The 11,087-nt window shown below is 37.5% G+C and overlaps 2 protein-coding genes across 2 annotated transcripts; one reads left to right on the top strand and one right to left on the bottom strand.

Moving 5' to 3' along the window:
* Window positions 1-1,995: 1,995 nt before the first annotated feature.
* LOC109214214 (cell division cycle 20.5, cofactor of APC complex-like) lies at window positions 1,996-4,697 on the top strand. Its single transcript, XM_019378111.1, has 8 exons — window positions 1,996-2,239; window positions 2,352-2,453; window positions 2,547-2,738; window positions 2,998-3,267; window positions 3,356-3,458; window positions 3,561-3,877; window positions 4,125-4,292; window positions 4,384-4,697. Exons 1-8 carry the CDS (start codon window positions 2,141-2,143, stop codon window positions 4,525-4,527), a joined length of 1,395 nt encoding a protein of 464 aa, XP_019233656.1. The 5' UTR covers window positions 1,996-2,140; the 3' UTR covers window positions 4,528-4,697.
* A 69-nt stretch (window positions 4,698-4,766) lies between these two features.
* On the bottom strand, window positions 4,767-7,457 carry LOC109214212 (pentatricopeptide repeat-containing protein At1g02060, chloroplastic). Its single transcript, XM_019378110.1, has one exon. The coding sequence runs from the start codon at window positions 7,372-7,374 to the stop codon at window positions 5,080-5,082; it is 2,295 nt and encodes a 764-aa protein (XP_019233655.1). The 5' UTR covers window positions 7,375-7,457; the 3' UTR covers window positions 4,767-5,079.
* Between the last annotated feature and the right edge of the window lie 3,630 nt (window positions 7,458-11,087).

An 11,087-nucleotide genomic window follows, 5' to 3' on the forward strand; every position in this document is an offset into this window, starting at 1 on the left:
TAAAAATCTAAATTTTACTTTACTTTACTCTCTAAGTTCATCAGTTAACTCTAAGCAAGTAACAAGACATTTCTAGTGATCAAATTTATTCCTTTATGTACAGTTTTCTCTCTATGGGTTGATATTTGCTAGTTTTGAACAAAATTTTAGTCAACAAACACTTTTAGTTTTGTACTTTTGAGTACTTTAATTAAAAATATTACAGTCTATGACTTTATGCGCTAGTTAGTATTCAAACCGAATAAACCGAAGTTACCGAACCGAATAAACTGAAACCGAAAAGAGAAAAACCGAACCATACCGAATTTAATTAGGTATGGTATTGGTATAGCATTTTAAGAAACCGAATACTGAACCGAAATATCAAATACCGTACCGTACCGATCGACGAACACCCCTACTTCAAATGCTAGTGCCATAATGAACAGCAGATGTCCTCTTCAATAGCAACGTAAACATAAGAGGGCCCTCTCTTATGAAAACCCTTACGTTAAAGGGTTGGTTTCGGATGAACTTATGTCCGAAATCCAACGCCTTCAGGGGAAATTGCACCCCAAGCCTTGCATGATCAGACGCAAACAGTAAAATTTGCGCAAACACTTAAACGAAAAAAGATGCAAAGATCAAACTTGCACAAATGTTTAAACAAAAATACGCAGAAAGGTATAGGCGGCTAAAATCGTGGCCATAATTACCTCGATAATCGGCAAAAAGTGATGCTAAATCGTGGGGTGACGCGTGTTCGGGGCATTAAATGCGGAGAGACGTGTGTCTAATCAACCGTCAGAAACTTTTCAGAGGGGGTCAAAGAATTTCCCGCCAAAAAGGGTGTTTCTACCAACTTCTCGGTGACACAAAGTTATGCCATCGAAAAACCGGAAATCAGGGGGACTATCTGTATAGAGTAAAATAAGTTTATATTAAATGATCGCATAAGAAAGTGACACATGGAGCCGAAGACAGAAGGTAGTTGAATCCGGAGGCAACGACCCCGTCTGTTACCGGAGAGAATATTTCTCATAAATGCTTGCCACCCGGTAGCATTTAATGAGGAATATTCTACAGCATTAGTACACGGCGCGTTACAAGGAATATGGCATTCACTGCCTGACGTTACACATTCTTCAATGACCCTCATAATTGTCATTAAAGAGGGGCTTGATCCTAGGACCTTGTTCCCTAGGTGCAGCTACAAATAGTGAGCTCTATCATCATTGTGAAGGAGACGAATTCTGTGACAAGCATACAATATATTCTATCATAAGCTCAATAACATTTTACTTTCTTGCTTATTTATACTGTTCTTACTGCCTGCGGAAGCTCTGTGCCCGGGACCAAGGTATCTGCTGTCTCATTTCAATTTCAAGGCTAAGTCTTACATTTTTGTCTAATTCATCTATTATTTTAGGATCAAATTAATTCACTTGTTTATAACCCACGTATAAATTCAACTGTACCGTTTTTCGGATAAATAATAACATAGGTTGAATACTGTTTCAAACCAAGGGCATTGAACTCTTTCATAATTATACAAGGTAAACTACATAAATGAGGAATTGAAAAGCTAGGAAAAGCAAAATTATATTGCTTAATTAGGTAAACAAGGAAGATCCAAATGAAGAAGAAATTGGCACCGTCATATACTTGTTTCTCAAAATCTTACTTTTTTATTTTTTTTCCTGCTGAGGGATACATTCAGTAATTCGTCATTGAATAATAGCTTGCAAGTGTTCCTTTTTCGTAATTATTAAACAGAAGATAACCGTTTTGTAAATCACGAGGAGAAAAGGGTCTCATTTGTACAGTTCAATTAGACCTTATTCCCTGTTAATTATACAAAAGAGAAGAATCTCACGATGTTCTGTTGATGAGAAAAATAGGAGAAAGAAAAAAGAAAATTACAAAAGGCTTGCCTAGTATTTAAAGAAGAGAAATTACCTACCTTACCGTGGGGAAAATAAACAAACCGACGTCTCCCTAAGCAAAGCCGTTAAACAAACTAATTTGGCGCGAAATAGCCATTAACTCATTCTCAAGAAGCTTTCCTCCTCTTCTCTTCTTTGTTTAACTGCAATCGAAACCCACCCTGAAAATAAAAAATAAAAAAAATATAGCTGGGATTTTCTGGAACTGTTCGATAATGAATGAGATTAATAATGACAACTCCCTAAGAAGACTTGAACCAGATTGGTACTCTCCAACTCGTCTTCTCAGCAATACAGTGGACTATGACTTCCCTGTAATTTCCCAGTTCTCTTTTCTGTAAATTGTTTTTGCCTATTGCCTTTGTTAATTACTACTACTACTAATCTATAATTTGATGAATGGATATATGTTGTTTGTTGATGAAGGGAGATAGATTTATTCCCAACAGAAGCCTAATGGATCTTGATCAAGCACACACTTTACTCACCAACAGAACCAACAATATTCTTGGAAAACCCAAGTTCAATGTTAGTTTAATTCTTCTCGAATATCTTCTATTTGTAACCCCACATTTATTTAGTTGATTGCTTGTTTAGTATGATCCTTCCTTTTTAATATAGGATGAATATAGAAGGAAGATGGAGGAAAATCTAAAGTTGGATGTGGAAGGAAGACCATTCAGAATGCTGGTTTTTAGAGGGAGTCCCAAATCCAGTAGACAATCTACCCGTCTTATTGATGAAATGCGCCGTAGTGATGAAGAAATTCCCCTCCAAACTCATGACCATAGGCGGCATCACAAGTTTCGCTTGGTAAAATTTCATGTTACCTTTTCAAAATATTTGCTAGTTTCAGTGCAATAGTGGAGCCACAAATTTTGCAAAGGGTGTTCAAAATATATATATATATATATATGAAAAGTAATTTTTGTGACCTATATACATAGTATAATTTTCCAATTAAGAATGTTCAACTGAACACCTTTCACTCTATGTGGCTACGCCACTGTTTCAGTGTACTGTTTTAGACACAAGGGATGCACGTTTAACGTATTGGGAGATTATTTTGCAGAAAGAAACTCGAATTTTAGATGCTCCTCACTTGTCAGATGACTATTACTCAAATGTCATGGATTGGGGAAAATCCAACTTACTTGCCGTTGTTCTAGGAAGAAAGCTATACATCTTGAATGATGAAGTGAAAAAAGCACAGATACTGATGGAAGTGAAGCGCGAACATGATTATCCGACTAGTGTAGCATGGTCTGACGATGCAAAAATAGTAGCAGTTGGGTGTATATCCTCCAAACTGCAGCTCTGGGATGCTGAGACTTCCAAACTTGTAAGAACTAGTTAATGTTGTTCACATTGTAGTAGAAAATATGTTCTTGTTTCGATTAAGTAATCGACTCCTTTGATCACATTATTAGGTGAGAGATCTGCAAGGCCATAAGAGTAGAGTGGGTTGTGTTGCATGGAATGGTCATATTTTAACCTCAGGGAGTAAAGACAAAGCTATTATTAATCATGATGGTAACTAAGTCTATAGCTGCAGAATTTTCTTTTATACTGATTTAGTTAATAAATCTCTCTTATAAAACAGGAGCTAATCTTACTTGCGCGTCTAATTGGCAGTGAGAGCGAGAAATAGTGTGGTCTCTCTAACGAGAGTACATAGAGGGGAAGTGTGTGGCGTGAAATGGTCTAGCACGGGGAATGTACTTGCTAGTGGTGGCAATGACAATCTTGTGTACATATGGGATTTTTGCAAGATGAGCTCAAGACACCATATGCACAAGTTCAATGAACATAATGCTGCAGTAAAGGCCATAGCTTGGTGTCCATATAAGAGTGATGTATTAGCCTCTGGAGGGGGAATAAATGATGGATGTCTTAAGATCTGGAACACTAAGAAAGGGACATGCATCAGTACCACTGAAACTGGATCTCAGGCAAGTTTGAACATCAACTTTGCCATCTTATAGCATTATATGCATATAAGGTACTAGACTGAATATCTTTTCTGATATTTTGCCAAAAAATATATTCTGCTGTAGTTTCGTCTTCTAAACATGTCCAGCCACGGTGGCAATGATATTTCAGTTGATTCAGTATAGATGTGTCACAAATTTCCATCATTAGGTTGATTAATACAAAGTTTCCTCATATACATGGTCTTACTGTGAATGAAATTGGCAGATTTGTGGGATTCAATGGAACAGGCATCACAAAGAGATATTAAGTGGCCATGGATTTGGAACGACTGAACGTGGTTGTAAGTTGTGCTTATGGAGTTATCCTTCCATGGCTAGAATAGGAGAGCCATTGCATCATGCTAATTCATCCAGAGTTCTGCATCTCACCCAGGTGAGACTTTACACATCAAACAAAATAGGAATAATAGTTTTTTTTTTTTTTTCAGAATTTGAGACAGTAACATTCCTTCCCTTTCATGCAGAGCCCTGATGGTTTGACTGTGGTATCGGGTGGAGCAGATGAGACTATTAGGTTCTGGGAGATATTTGGCCCCCCGCAGGATGACAGTGGAAACAATACAGATTTGGATAATCTCTTGTCTCTAAAGGCATCCGCAGTGAGATAATCAGCTGCTTAAACTTTGAGATGAAAAATGTTGTGAGAAATAGAACTCTTTAATGCTAAATAATGTTTGTCATGTCTTCTACCATCCCTCTGGGTCAATTCTTAGCATGTACGGATAGATTTTTAATCCCATGGTCAAAAAGAGCTAAACTACATCTACTTGAATTCCAGAAATGACAGGCACTAGCCATGAGAAACATATTGTTGAGAATGTTCTGCTCAAACAAAAATTGGATCATTTTTTTATATTAGAGAAGATTGTCTACAAATGCAAAAAGTTCTAATGTATAAAATTCAAGGTACAGTTTATCATCAGGCCCTCCACATGGACTTGCACCATTTCTCTTAATACCCCCGGAAAGGCTAAAATGATTATGCAACAAATTTTGGTGAACCAGAGACCTCAGGGACTGTTGAGTCCTATCTTTAATGTTTTCCAAGGCTGTCCAGATCAGACTTAACCATGTAAGTTAAGTACCATATGCAAACCATTATTCTTCCAAACAAAATGTGGTTAAGATAATAATTGAAGAATCAGTAGAACTCTTATGTGCTACACAATACAGAGATCTCCTTCAGATGCACAAGTTTGAACCAATCCATCTGATTGTGATTGGCCTAAGATTCTCTTCTTAACAAATTCAGATTCCTTAGTTCTTCCTTCAGTTTCAAGAACAAGTCCTAACTCTTCTAAGCATTTTAAGGGTTGTTGGATTCCTTTCTCAAGCAACTCATAGTAAATCTGAAATGCTTCTGAAGCTCTACGCGCTTTGCAGAGAGCAGACAAAACAGTACTGCATGTATCTACATTCAGAATATGATCCTTGCTTAAGCTGAACAACAATAGGTCACGTGCCTCCAATAACTTTCTACACTGGCAAAGCGAAACAACCAAGCCTTCCATATTTACCATGTATCCATTTTCGTAAAGACACCTAACAATCTCAAAACCTCTCTCCCTTAATCCTGTTTGGAAGAGTATCCTCACAGTATCAGTTGAAAGGCTAATGCTTTGTCTAACTTTGTAATCTAACATTAGTTTCACCAAGGAAGCACATTCACTTGCACAATTCTTCTTGATGAGTTCCGTAAGGATTTGATGGAAAGTTGAAGATCTCGGAAGATGGGAGCTTTTCAACATCTTCTCTAGAGTATCGTAAGCAACTTTAGGATCATTCTTTTGCAGCAGACCTTTAATTAGAGACTCATAAATTTCAATATCAGGTACATAATCTTTCCTCAACATCAAAACTAAGAGTTCACGTGCATCATTAAATGTGCCTTCTCTACAGTGCCCCATAATCAATATTCGATAAGCCAAAGGATCCTGAGTTCCTCTTCTCATTAGCTGCCTGAACACTTTCTCGGCGTGCTTTGTCTTTCCAATCTTACACAAATGCTCAAACATAGGGTTGTATGCAGCAACAAGTGGTTTACAGCCATCATCACAGAGCAAAACCTCGGTCTTCAGTAGTTCATCAAATATTTTTTCTGCCCTATCAACGTACCCCTTTTGACAAAAGCTCCGTATTAAGACACTATACGTTGCTGAATCAGGTTTAACCTTTAGGTCCGACATACTCTCAAACACTTTCATTGCCTCGTCCAAATTTCCCACATTGCAATGATAGGTAATCAATGTGTTAAAAGTACATGTATCTGGAATAAATCCTCCACCTCCAAGAGTCCCCTCCAAGATCTCTTTTATTCTGTCAAATTTTTGAGCCTCACAAAGACCTTGTACAAGAGTATTATAAGTAGTACTTGTCGGTTTTAAATCAAGATCAATCATTTCCTTAAAGACATCAAGAGCATGTTCAACCTCTTGCTTCTTACAATACCCTCTAACCAAAGTGGTGTAGCTTATAACATTAGGACTCAACTGATGACCCCTCTTGACCATACCCTTTAACACATTATGCGCAATCTTCACTTTCCCTGCCCTACACAAACCGTCAACAATCGTGTTGTATGTAACAACATCCGGTTCACATTCGTGCCTCTCCATTTCCTTAAAAAACCTAAACCCTTGATCAATCATGGAATTCATACAAAACCCTCTGATCAAAATGTTAAAAGTATATAGATCAGGCTTAGTACCATATGTCTTAAGCATTTCATCAAACAAGTCATAGACCATACCAGTTCGACCCCTCTTAAGCAAAATTGAAAACAAACAGTTAAACGTAACCACAGAGGGTGAAATTCCAAGTGATTTCATCGTTTTAAACACCTTAAATGATTCTTGAAAAAGCCCAGCTTTACCGTAACTCCGGATCAAGGTGTTAAAGTGCTTATCTTGAAGGGGAACAGTACCCTTGGACCTTGTGGGTATAGAGAAAAGGAAGTTTCTTGCTGAATTTAGGTTACGGGCATTGCCAAGAAGTTGCAGCATGAGGAAATAGGATTGATGGGTGTGTGAAAAACCTAACTTTTGGGTCCAGGTGAAGAAGTGAAGGGCTTTAGAAGGTTTCTTGATGAAGCGGAGAGTGTGGAGGACAGTGGTGTGTGAGAGAGAAGGTTGAGTGAGGGAGGAAAGTGAAGATTCAAGATTAGATGACCATGTGTTTGTGTTGATGAGATTGGCCATGTTTGCTGCTGTTTTGGATTTGGAAGAAGATGATGACGATTTGGGCTTGGGAGGATTATTGAGTTGTTTACCATTTTTGGGTTTGTTGGTCTTGGTGGGATTGGTGGTTTGTTTGGAGAAAAGCTGTGAAAGAGTTGAGAGAGGGTGAGATGAAAGGTATGGGAGTAATGTGGAAGAAGTACAAATATGTTGGAAATGAGGAGCTCTGAAGATGGCGGGTTTTGCTGGTAGTAGTGACGCAAAAGGAGCAATCGCCATGAAATGAATCCTGCTTAGGCCATTTGACACTAGAGTTTGCAGGTTAATTGAACAAAGTGAGGGAAAAAATGTCTCTTCGGGGATTGGGGGTGTTCATGGTTATTCAAATATTAAAGTCAAATTAAACTAACAGCATCATTGTTTCCCATCGTTTTATAATGTATTGTATTATATTGTATCGTATTGTTTTATGAATACAATGTTTGGATAGATTGTATTATTTGATATTGTTAAATAACTTTTTGTTGTTTGGTTTGACTGTATCGTACTATACTGTAACTGATAAGTTTACTAAAATACTCTCAATTGTTTAAATATTAAATTTATCAAAAAATATGCATAAAAATAATTTTAAAAAACAAAGCAGAAGAAGGCAAAACCACCTTAAGAAAGTAGAAAAAAGGAGCGAGACGGAAGAAGGCAACACAAAGGAGCACAGCTAATTAGAATTGAGTTAAAAGCAAATTAGGAGAAAAAATAAAACAGAAGGCGGCAAAACACCTTTAACGTTGGCGGCAAAAGTTCTGGAAAAAAATAAAGTAGGTTATAGGTTGGAGATTTGGAGTTAAAATAGCAACAAAAAAAAAAAAAAAAGCTAAAGGATAAAATAGAATTGTGGAGTAATAAGTTAGGGCATAATTGGAAAGAAAAATAGGAAACAATCCCACCACACCAATCAGTTGTTTCAAAAAAGGGACTTTTCAGTGTTCCGGAACAATGGATTTAACAATACAATACAACCAATTTTAATGAAACAATCAAAACAAACATTGTTTTGGGATAATAATACAATACGATACAATGGGGAACAACCATCCAAACAAGCTGTAAGTATGCGTTGGGATATAAAAATTGTAATTTTTGAAAAAAATTAGTATTTGGAGTTAGGTTGAAAAATGGTATTTGGAATTTGAATTTATATTTGGACATGCATTTCACTTAGTAAATTGAGAAAAACGAATTGTGAAAAAGTGGTTTTCATTTTGGTTTTTGAAAACTCACTTTTGAAATATTTCTAAAAACTTGCAAAATTTCATGGACAAACACATTTTTGAATTATTTTTTTATTGAAAAAAAGAAATTTTTTACGGACAACGGGGCCTATCAAGTCAAAATTTTGATTCGGTTTTTTGGTATTTTTGCTCCATAACCAAGTCAAAGTTGATCGATTTTTAAACTTTAAAACTAAAACTACATTAAACCAAAATATTATCGGGTTTTGTATCTATTTGATTCGATTTTCGGTTTGGTTCAATTTTTTAATTTTTCGTGAACACCTAAGGACAACCGATTGAGAAAAAGAAAAGTACTCTTCACCAAAATATTGTTCTAATGGCGAGTTATGTACCACACTCATACCATTTTGGTAGGTCCTCAAGGGGGTGCGGGTTAAGGGACAAGGGGGTAAGGGTAGTAAAAAAGCCTCCACGTTGCGAGTTGGGTCTTGGAATATAGGATTTTGATGGAAAAGTCTGTAGAGTGGGGATAAGGCACGGGATGTAAATGGGTTTAAGCTTTTGTACTCTGGACGCGTGGGGCAAGAACGGGGTAAGTATTTTCGTTGATGGGGATGTTCGGTAGTTAGTGCTGGAGGTTAGGAGGGTGAACGACAGGTTGGGTTTTTTTACTCTAAACGTGATTAGTGCGTACGCTCCTCAAGTAGGCTTGGACGAGGAGGTCAAAAGGTGTTTCTGGGAGGATTTTGATAAGGTTGTGCATGTATTCCGCACACTGAGAAGCTTTCATATGAGGGGATTTCAATGGCGACATTGGGGCGACGGTTGGGGGCTACGATGACGTGCATGGCGGTTTCGTTTTCGGAGTTAGATACGGAGGTGGTATGTCCCTGCTGGATTTTGTTAAGGCTTTTGATTTGGTGTTGCTAACTCTAATTTCCGGAAGAAAGAGGAGCACTTGGTCACATTTTAGAGTTCGATGGCCGGGACCCAAATTAATTCTCTACTCTTCCGGAAGTCTGATAAAGGTCTATGCACGGACTGTAAGGTCATCCTAAGTGAAAGCCTCACGACTCAGCATAGGCTTCTAGTCATGGACTTGGAGATCATGAGGAAGCGAAGAAAGAGGGTTATATTTGATCTACCTAGGATCAAATGGGGAGACTTGACTAAAGACAGAGCACAAGAGTTGAGTGATAAGTTGTTGGCTATGGGAGCATGGAGGAGTACTGGGGACGCTAGTAGTATGTGGACCGCGACTACGAGTTGCATTAGGGAGGCTGCTAGAGAGGTTTTTAAGGGTATCGAAGGGCTCATCTAGTGGCCGTAAAAGGGATTGGTGGTGGAGTACTGAGGTTCAAGGTAAAGTGGAGGCCAAGAAAGCGGCATAGCTGAAGATACTGGAGAGCGTGGACGAGGAGGCGAGGAAGACTAATAGGGAGTGGTATAAGATGGCCAAGAAGGAAGCGAAGTTAGCAGTTGCTACACCAAGACCGTTGCGTGTGAACGCTTGTATGCAGAACTTGGAGGTAGTGCAGGGGATAAAAAGTTGTACAGGCTAGCTAAAGTGCGAGAAAGGAAGGCCCGTGACCTGGACCAAGTGAAGTGCATCAAGGACAAGGATGACAGAGGTTTGTTGGATGAGGCAATTATTCGACGTAGATGACAAACTTACTTTAATAAACTCTTGAACAAAGAAAGGGATAGGAACATTGATCTAGGCGACTTAGAACACTCCGAATATCGTTGGGACTTTGGGTATTGTGACGAGCTTGAAACACACACTTAAATATGCTCGCTAGTCGAATATAGTAAATTATAATATCGCATCCATAGGGATTGGAGTTAAACTGTTATTATCGTAGTTTGTAGCTAGATTGCTATTCAAGATGATCAACAATTGAGAATTATGTGATTTAAAACTAAAATTAACTAAGAGTCTAAACTATTGACTAATGACAAACAACACAAGTAGTAGGCAAAAGAAGATATCAATTGGGAGAAAATAGGGTTGATAGGATAGGTGCAAGACAAATGTTTGGGATTTAACTCTAAATAATTCACTTCTAATGTTCAAGTGAGTCCCTCGAACTCACTTGGTTATTAGTTCAATTGTTTAGTAGAAACTCCTCTCTCGATTAAGTCTCAACCTCACAAGATAAACCAATTTTAAGCATGTGAAGATATGCAATAATTCGTAGTGGATTGGTCTTTAGGAGAAACTGAAAACAACACGCTAGGGGATTCAAGAATTACTAAGAAAAAACAAGAAAAACAAGAACGTGCGGAAGCTAAAAAAAAAATTAAGAAACAAAAAAGGACGGAAAATTAAAGATAGATTGAATTCAAGAAAGAGTTTCTTGAATTCAAGAAGTCTATTCTTGAAGTTGAATCCTAACAACAACAATTAGCTAACAAAGAACTATTCGCCTTTGGTAGAGAATTAAAAGCAAGAGATAGATTATGAAACCCGACCCTTTAGAATAACAAGAACAACAATAAGCCTAAACTTATCACCTTTCTTGAATACCTAGAAGTGATCAAAGATTTCAAAAGAGTTTAATCTTACCACCTTAAGTTGAGTCTTGAAGGGTGAAGAATAAATCCAAGAGTAGCCACACACAAGAATGCAAGAAAAATCTCACAATTTTTATTGATAATAGTCTGAATAATCTGAATATAAAAACAAAGAAGACACCCCTTATATAGGTAGGAGGGGGTCACGAAATTAAGGCTAAAAAATAAGGAAATAAATTC

Source organism: Nicotiana attenuata, unplaced genomic scaffold (assembly GCF_001879085.1).
Source record: "Nicotiana attenuata strain UT unplaced genomic scaffold, NIATTr2, whole genome shotgun sequence".
In the NCBI taxonomy this organism is placed as follows: Eukaryota; Viridiplantae; Streptophyta; class Magnoliopsida; order Solanales; family Solanaceae; genus Nicotiana; species Nicotiana attenuata.

Bases quoted from the DNA above. Each gene is read 5' to 3' on its own strand.
- LOC109214212 (XM_019378110.1), bottom strand. From the start codon at position 7,374: ATGGCGATTGCTCCTTTTGCGTCACTACTACCAGCAAAACCCGCCATC.
- LOC109214214 (XM_019378111.1), top strand. From the start codon at position 2,141: ATGAATGAGATTAATAATGACAACTCCCTAAGAAGACTTGAACCAGAT. The intron at 2,240-2,351 runs GTAATTTCCCAG...TTGTTGATGAAG, and splicing joins CAGTGGACTATGACTTCCCT to GGAGATAGATTTATTCCCAA. The intron at 3,459-3,560 runs GTAACTAAGTCT...TCTAATTGGCAG, and splicing joins AGCTATTATTAATCATGATG to TGAGAGCGAGAAATAGTGTG.